The sequence below is a fragment of the Manduca sexta genome, chromosome 24 (genome assembly GCF_014839805.1).
Source record: "Manduca sexta isolate Smith_Timp_Sample1 chromosome 24, JHU_Msex_v1.0, whole genome shotgun sequence".
In the NCBI taxonomy this organism is placed as follows: Eukaryota; Metazoa; Arthropoda; class Insecta; order Lepidoptera; family Sphingidae; genus Manduca; species Manduca sexta.
In genome coordinates, this window is record NC_051138.1 from 12,175,768 (window position 1) to 12,196,729 (window position 20,962).

The window sequence follows — 20,962 nt, forward strand, 5'->3', positions numbered from 1 at the left end:
TCTGTAGTGGTGTAGTGGAGTAGCGCTGTGGGAGCGCGCGGGAACGGTAGCTCCGTAGTCGAGTCAGAGATGCGCGGAAGCACTGCGGGGCTGGCCGACACGCTGGCGAGCGGGTCGCGCGCGCACGCCGCGCTGCTCGAGGCGGCCGACGCCCTGTTCGCGAGCGCGCTCGTCGCGCCCGCCGTCGTCACCTACTGGAAGTCCACCTGGACCCTCATGGACCTGTACGTGCTGCCCGAACACCAAGTGAGCAGCGCCGCCGCGTGCGCCGCCTTCGGACTGTGCTGTGACTTCTTGTTTTGCGTGTTCCAAACTCAGTTGAGCAAACACCTCAGCCCGGACCGCGGTCGGTTGACGTATTACGTGCTGTCACGGTTGTACACGTGTGTGGCGGGGGTGGCGTGTGTAGGCGCCTGGCGGGGCGTGTGGAACCTGCTCAACGAGTGCACCGGCGACAGCGCGCGCACGCTGCTCTCCACCACGGCAGCGGCGACGCTGTCGCTGGCGGCGCTGCGCGCGCTCCGGAACATATGCGCAGCACCGTTCGCGGTAGCCGTTGATACACCCCAGGACTATTTTGATGTGCCGACTATGTTCCGTACGGTTAGTATTATACAATAGTCCGTCTTCGAATCTCTTTAGACCTTAGTTTATGGTCTCTGTATGGTTTCTATGCCTTTTCTAACGTATTTTTGATCGCAGTCTCCATGTTGTGGTCTAAAACGATAAAATGCTCTATTACGTTTAACCTCACTCTACGCAACATCCGAGTTCAGTGTCATTCAGAACGCTACACTATGTTACATTAAATTGTTTGTCACTTCCAACGGGAGCAAATCATTCAAACGCTGCTCACTATTACTCGATGCGACGGAAGGGTTTTCTCTTAGTAGCTATAGGGAAACCTTATTGTGACCACGAGTATAATTATCTTATATGTAAGACATAAGCTGCCTGAACGAATAGACAATAACATGACGTAGTTATACGCATCGAAAATATTCCAAGTATTTTGGTCTAATTAAAATAAGTAAACATCGAAACACAATACTATAATAATATTGTCATGAGACCGTTTTACATTCCGCCGCGGAATTTTTTATTAAATAGGTACACCGAGGTAGGAAAGTTTGGGTCCCGATTTAGCGGTAGTGCAGATAATAACTAGATCGGAAGGAAAATGAGCGGTAAACACAAATCTCCTTCCAAAACTGGAAGTTTTTTGACTGGATTTTTACCATGCAAAAAAGATACTCTCTTTACTAGAAACCTAGATGAATCGAAATAACAGTTTTCTACTAGATTTTGAAATTGCCTTTAAAAACGCTTTAGCCGTAACATAGATCAGCATGGATACGTAAATAAACAGAGATAGACATACAGTATAAAACACGTTTTTAGCTTATGGAGGAGTGTTTTTTTTAATTTTATTATTGCTTTGAATGACGAGACGAGCTTGCCGTTCGCCTGATGGTAAGCGATACGACCGCCCATAAACAGTAGAAACACCATCCAATACCTTGAATTATAAAGTATACTTAGGTATTCCGCTGCACTCGCCGTCCTTAGACATGAGGTGTTAAGTCTCATTATTTCAAGTAGTTACACTGGCTACAATGTCCTTCAAACTGGAACACAACAGTGACAACACACTGCTGCTTGGTGGCTGAAATAGACATGTGTGAATAACTATGAATTTAGGATAAAGCATATTAATATTATATTCAAATACATTGCGATAGATACAATTTTTTCCAATTGTTTTTATTTATATAGCATTCTAAAGGCAATGGACGAAAGTACGTAGGAGAAAGCAATGATTTTAAGTTAATGTATGAATTTCATATACCATAGCATTTTCATATTATTATATTTTATATCATATTATAGTATTTAAAATGATCAATATGAGAATTGTTTTTCATTATATATTTAAGTATATTAATTCTGATATAATTTTCAACAAGCAGTTACACTTTCGAATAAGTTGAATATTTTTAGGTCCAATATGAATTCAATACCACACGGGGTCCATTACCTTAATAATATGATAAAATCTATATTCATACTAATAAATAAATGCGAAAGTAACTCTGTCTTCTTATCTGCCTGTTACGCTTTTAAGTCTAACGACTCAAACCTTTTTGATGAAATTTGGTATGGACTAAGCTTGAACTATGAAAAGAGCATAGGGTGTTTTATGTTTCTGGAAAGTATAATGTGGGACTTTTGTTCAGAGGAGGTTTTCACATCGTTGAATCCTCGAGTAACACCTAGTTATATATAAGTTAACGTTAATTTATTCATAATTTCCTAACTGGTTCATTATGGAGTTCTAAATTAAGATTATTAAATATTAATACCACGAAATATTTGCTTTAAACATCAAATTAGTGATTCGAAAATTATCATATCTCAAAATTATTATCCAAACCCAAATTAAATCTGTATTGTTATTCAAAATGCCATGTAAATGGTTTAGTTTTGTAAGAATGATAACATTTTGCCTTTCTTAAAAATAACAATATTTTGCATAATATGATAACTAATATATTTTGCTCGTGATTCCGCTCAGAGGAAAAACTATTTTCAAAGATATATTTTTTTATAAAAGCTAACCTATTTCTTTCTCAGAGCCTTATTTTTTATAGACATCGGTTCTGTGATTCAGTCGTGAAAGCGTAATGGATTATTTTCGCAGATTTATATTTGCATTATTAATATAAACTTATGAAAGTATGCAATTGTACTAACTTGCTACGGATTGATACTTACCCCTGCACGTAGATAAATATATTAAAGTAAGCGTCGATTATTTCAATTCTTAATTTATAATGAATGTTATAAAATTTACTCATATATTCATTTATTTATTTTAAGTACATGATTGTTAAAAAGTAGACACAGCATTCACTAATAATACTTACAAAATATACATTAGGTTAACAATATTATGAAACTTACGATAATAACTTAATATACAACAGTTAAATAAAAAAGGTTAAAGATTTTATACCAAAGGAGTCGTTATTCGAACTGTTGTTACGAAATGTAGAGGCACAATATATTTTAATAATAATTGTGTGATAACCTAAATCAGTGTTTAGTGTGTCAATTGTTTGTGATTAACTAATATTGAAACACAGATTATATGGTAAGAGGGTAGGTCTTATTTTATTTCTAGGAATGTGTCGGTAGTCCATAATAACACGTTAGTAAATAATTATTTGCGCACTAATTTCAATTTTAAACCACTTTTTTTTACAACACCCTACGATGGTTGGCCTGGCAAAGGCCGGCTTATGCAAATACACCGGACTTTTTCGTGAGTGGTTTAGGCGTTCACAACTCTTGAAAATTACCCCCATGCTGAGGGCAACTCACTAACGGGTTACGAACCTGGGCTCAGGCCAGTCACTAGAAGAGGACGAGACTTCAACCATTATTGGCTTCTAAACCATGTTATTTCATATTATTATGAGTAATTAATAGAAAACTAACTTTTCTCTTGACTCTGTATGCATGTAAGATCTATTTCAAAATAAAAGTGTGCCAAATTTATTTCAAATCCATTAAGAGTTTATCTCTTTTTCAAACATCTCTGTTTAACATTTACAAATTATTAAAATTAAAGTATTTTTCGGATTTTATCGCGGTTTTAATATTTTCGTTTTCTAATTTACAAATTAAATAACGTGATTTTCGAATTTAAACTTGCATACTGTTCAAACAAAATGCAATAGCAGAATATAGAATAAATATAGAATTTTTAATAGAAGCAACAACCTTGTGGATTTCTATAGCCATTAGTCAATGCATTGCGCCGCTCCATTTTGTTTGAGGCATATCTAAATTTCCCGCGAAAATCAGCGGTCGCTTTGATGACATTCCCAAGGCTCCAAGATGTAATGCTTGATCCCATTTTGACGTTTTCTTGTAGCATTTGCTCTATTTTGAATATAAAGGAAAATATTCGATAAGAAATAATCAGCGCTTAGACAACAAGATTTCGCCAACATATGGTTCTGATTGGAGGTTCATTACACCAAACTGTAGAGCATTTGGTTAAAATCCTTTTCCATATATTAAATCCGCATTATAAAACTGTTAAAATATTCCGTTTTTTAATTATAATCCAACCAATTTTTTTTATTTTCTTGCCGTCGAAGACCCATTATGATTCACATTATATTAACATATTATCGAAAGGAATAGTCCTAAAGTCAAACAGTATACTCAAGGCTTGTTCTTTACAATGGGCGATATTTCAATATATACTTGAGCCTTAAAATATGGATAACACAGTGGTGCTTGCAAACTGAAGTTTTTTTAAATACTTTCAGATTTATCTTAACCGCTTAATATCGGTTAGTCAGGATTTCTACCCAGACGGACCATCTTAACGCATAGTCTGTTTCTGCCGTCGAGCAGCAGTGGGCTAGTTTACATATCATGATTTAAAGGTATCTAAAGTTATTACCACGACCACTCTGTCAAGAGTGTTACGACTAAGAAGAAGAAGAAGAAAGCTATTATAAAACGTAATATCCAACGTCTGATTGATTGATTGATGATTGATGAGGGAATTTCAATACCATCAAAAATTGTATAATTTAAAGTTCTGGTATAGGCAGGCCATCATGTCTTCATATCGTCTTCAACTCCTGTAGGTAAAATAAAGTTCAGGTTTATGGGGATTCGTCATGATGGCTATAATACGAAATACTTGTTTACAATCTCGTTAAATTATCAAATCTTTAATGCATGTGAAATGAAACCCTATTCTTTGACACATTACTTTATTAATTTGGGATTTTATTTAAGAATAGATGGAAACAGTAACTTATTACGATATATTGTCTGAAGAACATGTTATCTATTAACAAACAGCCACAGCAAATATTTTATTCGTCGTTTTCTCCTTCCATTTTGACCAGAATCAAGTCACATCGCTGTGAAATAAATGCAGGGCTGAACATTGTTAGCAATGTAAATACTTAAATAATGTACTTAGGAAAGCTTCAATAATACGTCTTAAGTTATTTTGTAATTCTTCAAAAGGCAAGCGGAGGTGTTACATGAAATTTATGATCGGGTCCAACTTGAGGAATTAACGTATCCAAATCCATGCAAATTAGAATTAATAATAATATCAGCCTTGTATTATACATATAACTGTCCCACTACTACGCATGGGCCTCCTCTACTACCTAGTGCGGATTCGTAGACTTCACACACCTTTAAAACGGCGAAGGAAAACATTAAGAGTAAACTTGCACATCTGATAAGTTCTCATAAAAATTTTGGTGGATTGTAAAGTCAACCAATCTGCACTAGGCCAGCGTGGACTAAGTCGTAAAACCCACTCAGTAATAAAGGAGGCCGATACCCAACAGGACAATATATAATACAGTGCTGATATTATTTTTTACCGCTAAATGCTATGTTACGTCCCTTTATTGCTTAAAGTTGATTTTAAATTATACAAACATTTCATATTTTCATCATTTTGAATCTTGTTTGTTATTGCGGTCTATATGATATCAGTTGATTTGTATTTTTATTTTATGTAAGGTTTAAGTTATATCCAGAGTAATTTACTTGACATTATCTATAAGACTATGGGCCTATTTCACAACTTCTAAGTAAATGTTACTCTTCACATAAATGGATAAGCCGACCAAATACTAAAACAACACTAACCATTCTAACGTATGCTCCAAAATACATAGTAATCTACATAACCTGTATAATCCGATAATTACCGTCAAATAAATTTTACTTGAAACTTGTGAAACAGGCACTTAGCCTTTAATGGCGCAAGGTTTGCAATTTAAAATTCGAGGACTGTCGCTTACGGTTTAGGCGAGGGATCTTCGGCGAGTGGTTTTTCATTTCGTCATTCATGTTTATAAAAGAAACTAACATTTAATTAGTTTTGACTAGGCTTACAAATAAACATTTATTTAAGAGGCCGGTCGGTGCTGTAGAGTTTTTTATCAATCACATGAATGGGCCAGTGCCGTAGCCAGCACTGGCAACACGCGGCGAATATTGTCAATGTTAAGTTTAAGGCATTATTATATGACTCTATGTTGCATATCTTAGTAGGTAACCACTATTATTTGTGAAGGAACAGAGTGTGCACCTATGTATTGCGCGCACACTTGTGCACTATAATATTTCCTGCGTAATTGGTTGATCTCCGTTGAGATTGGCCACCGTGGTCGAAATTCGGTTAGGAAGGTATCACTTTTATCCATACCAACACACAAAGCTGAAGAGTTTGTTTGAACGTGCTAATCTCAGGAACTACTAAACGAATTTTGATTTATTTTTTTACTACAAGGAAGCTTCAAGCTAGCGTACTCCTGATTGTTATATGCAACATTTTATCCCGAAAAACTTTTCCACGCGGTTGGAGTTGCAGACAAAAGCTAGTTAATAATTAGGTGTAACCCAAATCGTCCCTGCCTCTTGCTACGCCAAAATAGTTCAGTTTACTAGATCGACCAAGATGGTACAACTGTCAGATTTCCTAATCCGTACGGAACTTACAGTTTTTCTTTCTAATATCTAAGTGCGTTAAAAATATGAATCATTTTGTTTTTAAAATATACCTTCGTGTATGCAAATACGATAGCCTTCGTATTGTAGCGGGCGAGGAGCCTACCAAACTAAAGGCTGCTGCTCGATCTAGCCATCACCGTAAGTTTTCTAGTTACGCGATTTGTTTCAGTTCCGTGCGTGACTAATGAGACCGAAATTCTTAAAATTCTTGATTACCCGAGGACATGATTTCTAATGTTGTTATTCTTGTTTCAAAAATAACAACGTTATTGCGTCTATACAAAAATTATAATTCTTATCCTTACAAATTATAAAACAAAATCCCCCGCTGCGTCTGTCTGTACACGATAGACTAAAACTATTGAACGGATTTTCGAACGGTTTTCACCAATAGGCGGAGTGATTCAACAGGAAGGATTATATAATTCATTAACATTTTATACGGCAGAAAAAAATTTAGGCATATATGTCTACTCGTGCTAAGCCGGAGGGACTCGCTAGTATACTAAGTAAGCGGACACTTAAGACTGCCACATTTCCATTTGATTCAAGTTGCCCGAAATTAAATTGACCTTGATAAGAAAATACAAAATGGAATTCAATTGTCATGTATATAACCTCTGCGGTATTACGACACTAGTTTATTTCTACTACGTTGTACTTATTTGTCTTTGCTTGTACTCGCACTTCAAGAACTTTATGACTTAAAAAGACAAGTAATAAGAGTTTTTATATCCATACACGATGAAGTAATTCTATTCTACATGATTCAAGAGTAAAGAAACCTAAGAAAAATATCAACGTAATAGCTAAAAACGCTGTTTCATAAGCCAAGCACATATCAGTGGTGAAAGGTGAAATTTTCCGAAAGCGAATCCGATATAACATACATCGGGAATTATAGGCACGATGAATGCGGTCTGCAAATCATTCTGATAATTAAATTCTATATAAATGGAAGCAGGCCGGAATCGAGTTATATGGACCTATCGCCACTGGCACCTATATATTATGGAATATATGAAGAAAAATCTTTGGACCCCTTCTAAAGCACGTTTCGCACGACGAGGGTAGGGTTTGATATAATTAAAGTTCGTATAAAAATGGTACCGAATAGTGCATGTTAGAACCTCTTTATAAGTTAGAATAAAAAAGTAAAATGTGTAACAGCCTAATTATATTGTAACGTTATCATCATCAGCCCTGTATTATATACGGTCCTACTGCTGGGCACGGGCCTTCTCTACTACTGAGAGGGATTAGGCCTTAGTCCACCACGCTGGCCTAGTGCGGATTGGTAGACTTCACCCAACCTCAAATTTCCTATAGAAAATTTCTCAGGTATGCAGGTTTCCTCACGATGTTTTCCTTTACCGTTTAAGGAAGCGATAATTCATAATGAACACACACATAATTATTTTTTTTAGATAACTCAGAGGTGTATGCCCTTTGGTTTTGAATCTGCGGACATTCGTCTCCGCAGTCCGTTCCACAACTAACTAGGCTATCGCCGCTATAAGTACAATATGTAACAGCCTAATTATATTGTAATGTTAAGTATTATTGTAATACACCTAGCTTTTCAACCATATGTATATTTATATAAATAAATGTCTTGGTTCGTTTTAAATTACAAATATTAAATTGAACGGTCGAATTTCCACCACTGGACAACCACAAGTACATATAAATGGACATTATTAAATAATTGCCCATTGCCGTTCGCATATGATAAACAGCATGTTTATTCGATTTAAGAAATGTTCAGTGAATCGTCTTATCGTATCATTGTAGATGATTTTGAAAATGTTTTTATAAAAATTCTGAACAAAACAAATCATAAAATAATTAGACTTGCTTTCTTTCATAAAAATAGCAAAACTTCTGTTGATTATTTCAGAGTTGACATCCTAAAGCTCATATTATTTATCATTATACTGTATTAACATTTATAATTTACATGTTTATGCTCACTTGAATTTCTTTTTGTGAAATAAAAGGCTCAATATACACGATCCTGAGATGTATCGTGGATTCACGTTAAACTAACAAAATACATGGTTTATCTTTGTATGGGATATTTTATCAAACTCAGCCATTTAGTAGCTCCTCTTATAGTTATCCTACTTTATATAATGTAAGGAATTCGTATCCAATATGGCGATAGGCTCGCCCACATCACATCGTGGGACGGAACATACTTATTGAAAATTGGGTGTCCTGGTTTCATATCTGCTTACCTCTTTAGGAAAAAGCCATGATGTGTGTTATGTAAGAAGAATTCAAGAGCATTGAGAATTGATGTAAAGAGCTCTGTAGTAAGTTTACGATGAAAATCAGACCATGCTTTTTGGCTTTGTTTGAGCTTGAGAACACACACCAATATTACGTCAAAACTGTTTTTTTTATTTTATTTAATGAGTATGGTCGTAATTTCACTGTCATGTACGTCCGCTTTACCGATGGTCACTCACTTTTCAGGATTTCGAAGTTATATTAATATTTTTTTCATAAATCCCTAGCTCATTCCGACGCTGGACCCGACAAAAAAACTCCGACAAAATATAATGTACATTGTACATCTTCCCTAACTTCATAGTCGTAGCAATTTGGAAATTTATACTTACTAAATCATTAAGTCAAAAGTTAATTATTAACAAGGTTGTACTTTCGTTATTTCCTCGACATAGTAGATAAATAGTTAGTCATATAGATTAACGGTAATCTGATTCTAACGTAAACAAACTTTTACTGCATAAGCCTTCTGTCTAAAACATAGCGTATTTTATACGCGTACGTTTTATTAATAAAAATTAAGCCAGTTTTCACTCCGAGCACAACTCAGAAGTGATCGGATACACCTATTTGACTGCCAGATCGGCTATTACCAAGTCTCATAAATTTTACAGTTATCTCAAAAATACTTTTCTCGCTGCGACGAGATAGGCTACGGTTAAATCTAAATACGAGGCCTGACTAGATTTTACAGTAACATTTATACCTTTAATAAAATTGTAACAGGCCGATATCAATACATTATAGATATTGAGGAAAAGTTAATAGAGGGTCTTTGTTGGAGCCACAGAAGCCAAAACAGTTTTTAGACTTTTCTCTCTGGCTGAATGTTCGTACAATGTACATGCATCATGCAAAAATTACTACATGAATACTGAATGATACAATGCTAGAAAAGGTGTAAGTTAAAATATGGGCTCCATTCATCCGGCAAAATATAAAGCGGAAATTTTAACCCGGAAAAACCATTTCACGTAAACGAAACCGCGAGCAAAATTTAGTTCCTAATAAATGCGACAAACGATTTTCAAAATTTCAACTTATTTGCAGGAAATATGCATTCTGCCCAAATCAGGAAGTTGTGTTTTAGAATATCTTTTGTTTATTAGTTAATTATTGACCTGGTCCGGTTATTTTACAGAACAGCAGAGAGACGGTGCTGTACGTGCTAGACTGCGTGTTTTCTGTGACGGTGGTGGGCTCGCTGGTGGTGTTCGTGTGGCGCGGCTCCTGGGCTCTGCTTGACATCTTCCTCTTTCCTGAGGACACGGTCAGGTCCTGTTGGACCTCGTTGGTGAGTGTATTTCATTTTATGTCTTAGAATGTGCTATTGTTTAAATTTGGAATGTACTATATTCCACATTTAATTTTTTTTGCTGTATTATGGACTTTGTTGGTGAGTGTTTTGGAAAATAGATTAAAATATAGCAAAGTTATCACACCTTTTTCACTAATAAAAGAAGGAATGTAATATCCATCAAAGAACCATTTCCCGAAAAGCACAACTTACGCATAAATAGGTACCTACAGCAAGTATGTATTTACTAGGTAAAAGACTGTGACTTAGTTCTTTGTTGTTTTATTTGCCCCTATTACATTAAAACCTGGGTAATTGAGTCCTGGATAAGTAAAAGGCCTCTGTTACTTATAATCACAATGAGGTCCCGACATTTTCGCATTGAAATACCTCCGTTACTGAGAATTTTCAAACTTAATTAATTGAGAACTTTATAATTTAGACTTATAGCTCAACTAGCGACCCGCCCCGGCTTCGCACGGGTGCAATGCTGATACTAAATACACTACAGAAAAACTGTGAACGTTGTATATAAACACATAATATATGTGTTTATATACAACGTTCATATATGTATGAACATATATATAACGTTGTATCATATATGTTCGTATATGACACGCGGCATAAATAGACATTGCGATGGTACCTACCCAGGCGGACTCCCACATATGAGAGGCCTAGCACCAGTAAATTTCCAGTGATCGTAGAAAGTCACCTCTGTAAATCCCTCTCAAAGTACCTTTAATTAAGACAACTGCCATGGGAAACTAGGTAAATAAAAAACTTTTATAATTGATATATATCATAGATCCCTTGAGATCCCAGTTATACAGGTTTCAATGTATTATGCAATCATTGGTTTTAGGTATATTTTTTACATTTCATCATTATTAAACAAAGGTATTACATAAATCTCGGTAAATACTCTACAATTAACAACGTACGTCATTAAATTAGCTATATAAATGTATACAAAGCTTAACTAAGTTTGTCTAAACATTTATAAGTAAATATTTATAAAAAGAATAAATAGTAATACGGCGCTGAGTATTCCCTAAATTGTAATGGCGCCAGACATTTGTTTTGTATTTTAATTGTTGATACTGCTATTTGATAACAGTAAAATGTATATTGGACAATTATTTAAGTATCAATAAAGTTTTCTGGAAGGTTTATTCTAAGTCAATATTTGCTACCAATACCCATAGTATGCTCAAAAATTAAAAAATCTGGAAACAAATCTGCCTCGACGTAATGACTACAAGGCCCTTAAACAAGATGTTTCTTGAAATGAAAACAAAAAAAAAAGGAATAGGAATGCGATTTACTAACGATAGATCTATATCATGGAAACACATATTCCCGTGCTTCTTTGTAATTTTTTTCTTTTTTTAATTCGGTCATGGCAAGGTACCACTGCACCTGATGGTAGGTGGAGAGGAGTTCAGTAGAATGTTGACTGCCGACATGATTAGCCTTCGATTACGCCGGCCTGTTGGAACCGGATATTCACAGACTGATCCTGTTATCTATTAGCGATAGCGATGGCAGAAAGCCATCATGTTTAAGGTAATACCAGTCCTCTAGTGGTGAAAGGTAAAATTTTCCGAAAGAGAGCCTGACACATATGCATAAATGCGGTCTACAAATCTTTCGAATGATAATTGGATTTTCCATAAATTCTACATACAAGGAAGCTGGCATGAATCCGGCTACATAGACCGCTGGCCAATGCTCGCTACTCCATTCGACCGTCTGTTTTACTGGTCTTAAATAATATCGAGACAGTTATACAAATTCCTTAACAAACTAACATTCAAGATTTTAGACTTAAAATTAATCTTGTATGTTGAAAATATTAAGTTATCAAAAACATATTGTAAAACTCCAGTCAACATGAGAATATTTTATGTCTGACTGAGGAAACATTCAACAAACATAAAACGTAAATATTATAATTGTGAGGTATATTTTTACTTTATTTCCTGCTGTAGAGTTATCTGTTAGTGTAATCAAATAATTATTGTTCCGTGTACTTTCTAATATAGAATCATAAACTGTTTACAAGTTATATTTTTATTATGATGTTGTTTTCAATTAACCAGTTTGTGTAAGGAATAAAATGGTTATGCTAATTCAAGATTTGGTATATCTATGTGATAATTGGATCTGAGAAATCATATTTATTTCGTAATTTTACTGAGTTTTACTATAATCAAAATTTATATATATATATAAAATAATATATATATATATATATATATATATATATATATATATATATATATATATATATATATATATATATATATATATATATATATATATATATATAGGTATTCGTATATACATAGTCATACATCAAACAAGCATATAACTTCTTAAAAACATAATACTATTGTTCTTCATATTAATATAAAAATCGAGAAGTTTGTTTGTTTGCTTGAAGGCGCTAACATCATGAATTTGACTAGTTTTTACTAACAGGAAGCTACATAACTCCGGAGGGCTGGAGGCTACTTTATATCCCGAGAAAATATTTACCTCTGAAAAACTATCACGCGGGCGGAACCACAGACAAAACTAGTCTGTAATAAACCAGGTGAAAATTATTGTGAAAAAACATCATCATAATGTAAAAAAGTATATTTTTCCGCATATGGGTCATTATATATCTCGCCATTGAGTCAGTGACCACTTATGGAACGCAATTGCCTCTTCCTTTCGCGTCCGTCTTGTGTCCCCCACTATACACACAATATTGTACTACGATATTATTAGGATCTGAAATGGTGTGGAATTAGAACGTTGGTGCGATCAGCTGATTTATGATGCTCGACTGTATGCTAGATGTTTGTATTTTCATTGAATTCAAAATAAGATTATGGATAAGGAATGTTCTAGAAGAAAGGTTCTGGGAATATTAGCTTTGAATATTTAAGGATAATTTTTTTTTTGTGATAATCTGTTTAAAATATCTGTGTAGAGACGTATATTTACTCTCCATAAGATTCTTAAATAAGTATGAGGTTTCATTTTCTACGTATTTAATTGAATTCTATGTTTTTAATTCATTTAGATATTAATATGACTAACAATTCTTTGACCATTAGTACAAATTACCGAACAAGACTTAAAAAGTTTTATAGAAGGAAATTTTGTATCCGTTAAATAAACTCACCTGCTTTCAATTGATGTATAACTTGGATTTTTGTGACCATTTTCACAATCACTGCCTATCATTTTTTTCTCAAGCAAAAAATAAACAACTAAATAATTACCTATTCCAAAGAGTCCAACTTACACACTACTAGATAAAATGAACGCACATAACCCTGAATCTACAATACTTCATTCATCTCTTGTTAGACTTGAGCTCCACGTTCAATACCAAGGCGAGATGAATTAGAAGCACGTGGGCATGGACAGAAATACCTCGTTTATCAGTAAACAGCGGAACAGCACGGTTGACGCGTTTACCTCATCAGGTTTCTTCCTGAAACTCTTGCGCATAAATTGGATAATTTTCATGTTAATGTGGAAGGTGATCGTATGCATACACCGACTCTCATTATGCTAATTTAGGATGAAGTCATTGTTATTTCTTTTGTTCTTTCAAGCAAATGATTTATTTCTATTACCGGAAGTGATTTCTGCTATTATTTTCATAAAAGTGCCCTCATTCGTTTACAAGTAATAAATCATGCTTCTAAGAATATTTGAGGTACAAATACTTATTACTTTAGTCTTCACATCTACTGCCAGATCATATTCTCTCTAATCATTATCTTTTTAACCAAGTATATTACAACGATTCATAAGTAGGTTCTGTTGGAGATTGTAACCTTCGTCGTGACTTATTATTTTTTATATGTTCTATTTTTAGAACTAATTGTATTTTGTTTGCCATAGTTACTTCTCTTTAGTCCGAAATAAACACTCATGTCAATAACATCTTTTTACTAACTTTATTTAATTACTAAGAACATATACCATATTTACAACACGTTATCAGCACGAACGCTTAGTTCTTAGTTTTTTCACATTTTTTGGTAAAATAAAGTTGTATATATTTTTTGTGTGACTAGGAAATAGTAATAGTCTGAAAATGTCACATGAATCTGGAGATGTTTCGAGTGTGAAAAATTCCCCGTCGTCGAGCTCATCTTTTACATTTTCATGTTTGAGGAATAAAGATGGATATCCTACATGGAAATTTAAGATGCGAAATTACCTTATCCATGAGGATTTATGGGAAACAATTAGTGGATACCGAGATGGAGACACAACCCATGCCTCTACAAAGGTACGCAAAGACGCAAAGGCATTAGCAAAGATATGCTTATCAGTAGAAGGTGCAGCGATAACCCATATAAGATGTGCGAAAACTGCATCTGAGGCATGGACTTGTTTGCAAAAAGCCTTTGAAGATAAGGGAATAGGACGAAGATTATTTTTGGAGCGTAGACTGTACAGGTTGAGTCTATCAGAGTTCAAAAATATTGAACTATATATTAACGCAGTTATGTCAACCGCACAGGATCTTGCGGATATTGATGTAGTCATAGAGGACAAGTCTATTGCTGCAATACTTTTGGGAGGTCTAACTCCAAGGTATGAACCTCTCATTATGGCTTTAGAAAATTGCAATGTAGACGTGACTACAGAGTTGGTGAAAACAAAACTGCTTAATGAAATGTCCAAAGATGTGGCTACATCATTAGACTCTGTCTTTCATGCGAAGAAGAAGCCTAAGTCAATGAAGAAGAATATAGTTTGTTATGAGTGCAAGACACCTGGACATAAGAGACCAGACTGTCCACAGAGAAACAAGAAGGAGAAAGGCAATGCGGTAAATACCAATGATACGATATTTACAAGTCTTAATACTTCTGGAAACCCAAGAAAGGACATAATTTATGTAGATTCAGGTTGTACTAGACACATGACTTCTAGACGGGACTGGTTTCAGAATATCTCGATACAGAATCAAGGTACTGTTACTGTCGCAAATGGAGAACAGATTAAGTGCTGCGGAATTGGAAATATTTCAATAAACACGCCCGAGAACGTGGTCAACAATATTAGTGATGTTGCTTATATACCAGATTTGAAAGCTAGTTTGTTATCTGTATATAAAACTGTTGAAAAGGGTTTTATTTGTGTTTTTGATAAAAATGGATGTAACTTTTATAAATCTGATACTTTTAATTTTACAGGTGAATCTGTTGCTCATGCCTCGCCCTGTGGTGGACTGTACGTTTTAGATGGTACTGTAAATGTTTCCGAGAATGTGGCGGATAAATTTTTGACACAAGATGTGCACTCTGGTTGTCAGGATAGTTATCAAATTTGGCATAAGAGGTTAGGACATTTGTGTCGTATAGGCATGAACCAACTGAAAAATCACAAGGTAGGTATAAAGTATACAGGAGTAGATAAAACTAGTTGTATCGCTTGCGTGGAAGGTAAACAAGCAAGAAAACCTTTCAAAAGGTTAGCGTTTAATAGGGCTACTTCCCCTTTGGAACTGATCCATATGGATTTGATGGGACCGGTGTCTACAACTTCTTTTCAAGGAAATAGATATATGTTGATAATAGTAGACGATTATACGCGAAAAGTGTTTGCTTATTTTATTTCTTCTAAAACAGAAGTTAAAGATATATTTTGTGTGTTTCAATGTTTTGTTGAAAATCAGTTAGATAAAACAATTAAAGCAATTAGGACTGATGGAGGTAAGGAGTTCGTGAATAAAGAGTTTGTTGATTATCTTGCTTCAAAAGGTATAGAACATCAAACAACGAAGCCTTATAGTCCTCAGCAAGTTGGAGTAGCGGAACGCACCCATCGTTCGGTTACAGAAAAGGCAAGAACGTTGCTAGCTGAAAGCTCACTACCGAAAGCATTCTGGGAAGATGCATTCCAAGTTGCCATTTACCTTAAGAATAGGTCTCCTCATCGAGCCTTAGGTGGACAAATTCCTTATGACAAATGGTATGGACGAAAAGGTGATCTTAGCCATCTAAAAGTATTTGGTTGTAGAGCTCTAGTCCATATACCTTCGTATCACAGGAAGAAATTAGATTTCAAGGCACAGGGAAGCAATTTTCGTCGGTTATTCTGAAAATCCAGGCACTTATATTTTTAGGGATCCTGCTAACCCACGAAAAGTTATTATATCCAGAGATGCAACCTTTTTGAAAATTGCTTTACAGCGCTAAAGCAGAAGCAATCTGAGTCTGTCGCACAGTCAGAATCTATATTGTTATTTGATGAGCAAAAAGAGATTGAGTCTGAGTTTGATCATGACTGTCAATTCTATGACTGTGATGAGAATATCAGCCCGGCGGCTGAAGCAACTTTACCAGTAAATCTAGAAAGTACAAAAGAGTCAGTGACTCTGGAAGAACGAGAGTCTCTCAGTGGCTTAAGACTGCCTAGTGTGGACGAAGTGACAGCGAATTTGGAACAGGAATCGCAACCTGAGCGCAGATACACTTCCAGAGATAGAAAAGCAACAAATTTTTATAAAGCTTACAATACGTCAATGGTAGATTCTAATGAACCTACGACATATTACGAAGCTACTCATGCCGATGATGCTGATAAGTGGCACCATAATATGGCTGGTGAATATAGTTCTTTAAGGAAACTCCATACATGGAATTTAGTAGATAGACCTAAAAAAAAAGGTTATGCCATGTAAATGGATTTACAAAATTAAACTACCAAACTCTATGGTAAAGAACTTATGATATTGGGAATTTTGTTGATGACATAATAGTCTTCTTTAAATCTAATTTGACATTTGACACTGTCAAGAATTTGAATTTTTGAGAAGATTTGTCGAGATATTTTTCATTAAAAGATCTCTGAATTATATTCTTTCTATATTAGAAAAGTTTAATATGAAGGAGTGTAAGACCGTGGATACTCCATTAGTTTAAAATAATATGGCAAGAAGAACGGATGGTCAAGTCATAAGAATGAAGAACCATTTAAAGGTTTTTGTGACGCAGACTGGGCAAACTGTCCAATCGACAGAAGGTCATACACCGGTTATGTTTACAAGTTAAGTGGAGGTCCAGTATCATGGGAATCCAAGAAGCAACCTACTGTTGCGTTAAGTTCGGCCGAGTCAGAATATATGGCATTAGCGTCTGCCACGAAGGAAGCGTGTTACTTACGTCGGTTTATATACGAGATAACAGGTATACTTTGTTCAGTTAACTTAGCTTCTGACAGCCAAAGTGCCATTAATCTTGTTCGAAATCCTGTACACCACAGCAGGACAAAGCATATAGATACTAGGTTTCACTTTATTAGGGAAAAGGTATCTAATAATATTGTTAAGTTAGAATATATAAAAGTAACGATATGCCTGCTGATGTACTAACGAAGGCCCTCGGACCTCTAGCACACAAACGATGTGTAGTTAACTTAGGTTTAGAAACTTAATTATTTTATTTGTTTTGTTTCTGTCACAACTGCGATTAAGGGCGGCTGTTGGAGATTGTAACCTTCGTCGTGACTTATTATTTTTATATGTTCTATTTTTAGAACTAATTGTATTTTGTTTGCCATAGTTACTTCTCTTTAGTCCGAAATAAACACTCATGTCAATAACATCTTTTTACTAACTTTATTTAATTACTAAGAACATATACCATATTTACAACAGGTTCTAGAAGGAATTTCTTTAAATGAGGACTCTACTCGAAGTTTCTATGTCAGTAAGAAAATATTACGTTATACTGCGACAATATTAATCTAAACAATTAGGTGCGTAATTAAACATACTATTTATAGTTTATCTAACGATACGGCACATTTGGAGACTTACCACGGGAGTTTCCATTCCACTAAACACGGTCCGTATTAATGTTTACAAACAAACCGGTTGTAAGCCTTTTATTAGAGGCTTATTGTTCATCCCTAAAGACTGTCTCAGTATGTGATAAGAGATTACGTGTGTGTTGTTGAAGATGTGCTTATTTGCTATGGATTAACGCAGGCGCCGCGACGCCGCTCATGTGATATCTGTGGATTGTGTTAGGAAACTTTGATAGATGGCAACATAGGGATACTGTTTCGGAGCATGAAAGTTAATAGATCCATCACGCCTTTTATCCTCGAAGGGGTAGGCGGAGGCGCAACTGGTGTAAACACTTTCCACCGTTTGTATTCCGTTACATGAGGCAAAAGGGGCCGAGTCCCCATATCGGACACAAATTCCAAACTCCGGGCTGATACTGAGTAGATAAAATCCAATATCACTTTGCACCACTCGAGGATCGAACCCGAGACGTCAGCACTGCAGTCGTACCATGATACAACTACGCCACCGGGGCAGTGTATTTGGTGTTTAATGTTCGTTTTAACACCGCAGGTCTTTCAACAGTGATACAACTATAAATGAAGCCATCCAGACATCTTTGAAGACATCACAACGTGTTGTTACTGTGTTAGATTAATATCTCTCCTTTTTATTAAGGCGTAGCAATGTAGCTAGCTTATAAAAATCCATTAATTACTTAAAAAAATATCGCAACAAAATAATTAATGTACTGAACATACTTAAACTTCAGTAATCACAAATAAATATATGATTAAAAAAAAATTGTGAATACCATGGCAATGATTTAAATGTATCTGGATGTTGTTCCTGGCAACACCTGCGTGAAAAGCCTTTCCTGCTACGTACGACGCTAGCGCCATCTATTTAATAGTCAGATTAAAAGATCCCATTACTTCCCACGGCAGCTAATTACCGGGATACAAAATAGCCTATAATATGTTCATTCAGGCCGTGGTCCGTCCGTGTATAATATTAGTATAGTAAGAAGATAAGATAAGATAAAAAAATAAATGCTTTAAACCTTAACATCTCTTTGTCCACAGATAGTAGGCTATGCTCTAGTGGTAGTGACTTTCGCCCTGCAAGCGCCAGTCCGCTGGGCTGCTGCGCGTCTTCACGGAGCACCACGACTACTACTGGCAGACTTGTACCACCTCATCTCGTTTGTAGCCACCGTCAACGTGTGGAGGGGGGTATGGGGCCTGCTCGATATATACTTCTTCCCTGGTGGGTATTATTTAGTATTTCAGTAAAAATGATGCTCCCACTTGAAGGCTTCGAAGGACTACGGAGTGTCTTTAAATTTCGCAAAAATAATTAAATTGCAATCAGTCAAAATGTTAATTATAACGATGACTGTACCATTATAGTGTGTTTTCCAAATAATTCGAAATACTCGTGGACATTTTTTGGTCCATAATATGCCCTAATATTACATTTTAATCCATTTCAAATAGGTGACAGCGATGAGGTTTTTTGAGCATTGCATATTTTTTATACATATTAAATTTTATTATAAAATTATAAATCCTTCGTCTAATAAATTTGTCTTTTTATCAACAGAGAGTCCAAAACTCAGCAACTGGTGTTCACACGTCATCAGCCTGGCCCTGCTCATCCTCCTGAATTGTTCGAATTCTGTCCTCGTGCGAGGAGTTTACATCGACGCCGAAGAGCCTGCAGGCGAATGCGTCGTCTTCCCTTGCCACTATCTCAGGCTATTCTTCCACAAAGAACGAACCAAGAAGAGGCACAGACGGGCCCTGCAAGCCGCCGCAACAGCTTCCAGAAAGTCCGAAGAAGCGAGTTTACCTCTACAGATTCCCGAAGAGAAGGTGTAGTTCAGGTCTACTGAGCTGCTTGTCCAGCTCAAGGTTTTGTGTGTGTTGATATTGACTGGTTACACGATTGACATATTATGGTTATGATTTAATGTTAGTGCGTTTAAGCACTAAATTGGTAATCCAGTATTCTTAAAAGTCATTGTATTGTATTCTCTTCCTCATTTACTGTGTCTGCATATTTATTTTCTAAGTATAACAGTGACAAGGTAAAACCTGTATTGTCAAAAGTAAAACATTATTTGCTTTGGGATTCAGACGTAACATCTTGAACTTAAAACCTACGGTGTTCCCATCCTTTGCCTAGAATTTTAATATTTGACAAACGTTATTTAACATAAATAGGGCGGTTCTTGTGGAAGGAACATTATTTATTGTTATACCCTTGTCCTTATTCTATTTCCGAATTATTATGCACAAATGTTTATCTATAATCTTTACTATCAAATAATGTATTCAACGTAAATTAGTATTGTTCCCTAATGTTGCTAGTCTACGTGAGGCCTTAATTGTTAATCTGTAAAACAAAGTCTAAGTCAATGTCATAATAAAACATGAAGGATCGGCCAGCTACTGAAAGCCATAATAAATGTCATAGAATTGTTCCATTTGAACTCTGAACGATAATAAATTTTCAAAAACCCTATCCATATACCTTTAATGTTTTGATTCGTCTTCGCCACTTAATACAGCTGGTAGTCTGGCAGGTTTCCTGAGTTGTTCAAAGTAGGAATAAGTGCTATGTAAATAAGTGTTATCATTAATATAAGTTATAGTCGGATAGCTGAGCTGTTGTTAAATTTCTGCTGTCCCGCGGCGGACGGTACATAATAAACGGATTTATCACAAACATATCAATTGTTTTATTAATAACTTATTGAATTAAATTGTTTTATTACGATTTACGATGTTGAATGACCGCGTTTCGTTTACAAAACAAAGCTTTGTGTGGTAAATGATAGTGCAATTTATTGCACTGTCTAGACAATGCAACGCCTTCAGCATGACTTTATTATTATAAAACGTTGTAATAAGTACAGAAAGTTGTACCATAATGTGAGTACATATACAACATATTTCTGCCATCGTTTCGGA

At 35.4% G+C, this 20,962-nt stretch overlaps 1 protein-coding gene across 1 annotated transcript; it reads left to right on the top strand.

The window, feature by feature from the left end:
• Positions 1-25: 25 nt before the first annotated feature.
• LOC115443054 lies at positions 26-20,721 on the top strand. The gene is made up of 4 exons (XM_030168320.2): positions 26-603; positions 10,007-10,159; positions 19,070-19,253; positions 19,590-20,721. The coding sequence occupies exons 1-4, from the start codon at positions 70-72 to the stop codon at positions 19,865-19,867; spliced, it is 1,149 nt and encodes a 382-aa protein (XP_030024180.2). The 5' UTR covers positions 26-69; the 3' UTR covers positions 19,868-20,721.
• The last annotated feature ends 241 nt before the right edge of the window (positions 20,722-20,962 follow it).

What these genes read in the sequence shown, in the direction of transcription:
- LOC115443054 (XM_030168320.2), top strand. Translation starts at nt 70, where the DNA reads ATGCGCGGAAGCACTGCGGGGCTGGCCGACACGCTGGCGAGCGGGTCG. An exon ending in TGCCGACTATGTTCCGTACG is followed by an intron (nt 604 to 10,006) that starts GTTAGTATTATA and finishes GTTATTTTACAG; the next exon opens with AACAGCAGAGAGACGGTGCT. An exon ending in GGTCCTGTTGGACCTCGTTG is followed by an intron (nt 10,160 to 19,069) that starts GTGAGTGTATTT and finishes CTTTGTCCACAG; the next exon opens with ATAGTAGGCTATGCTCTAGT.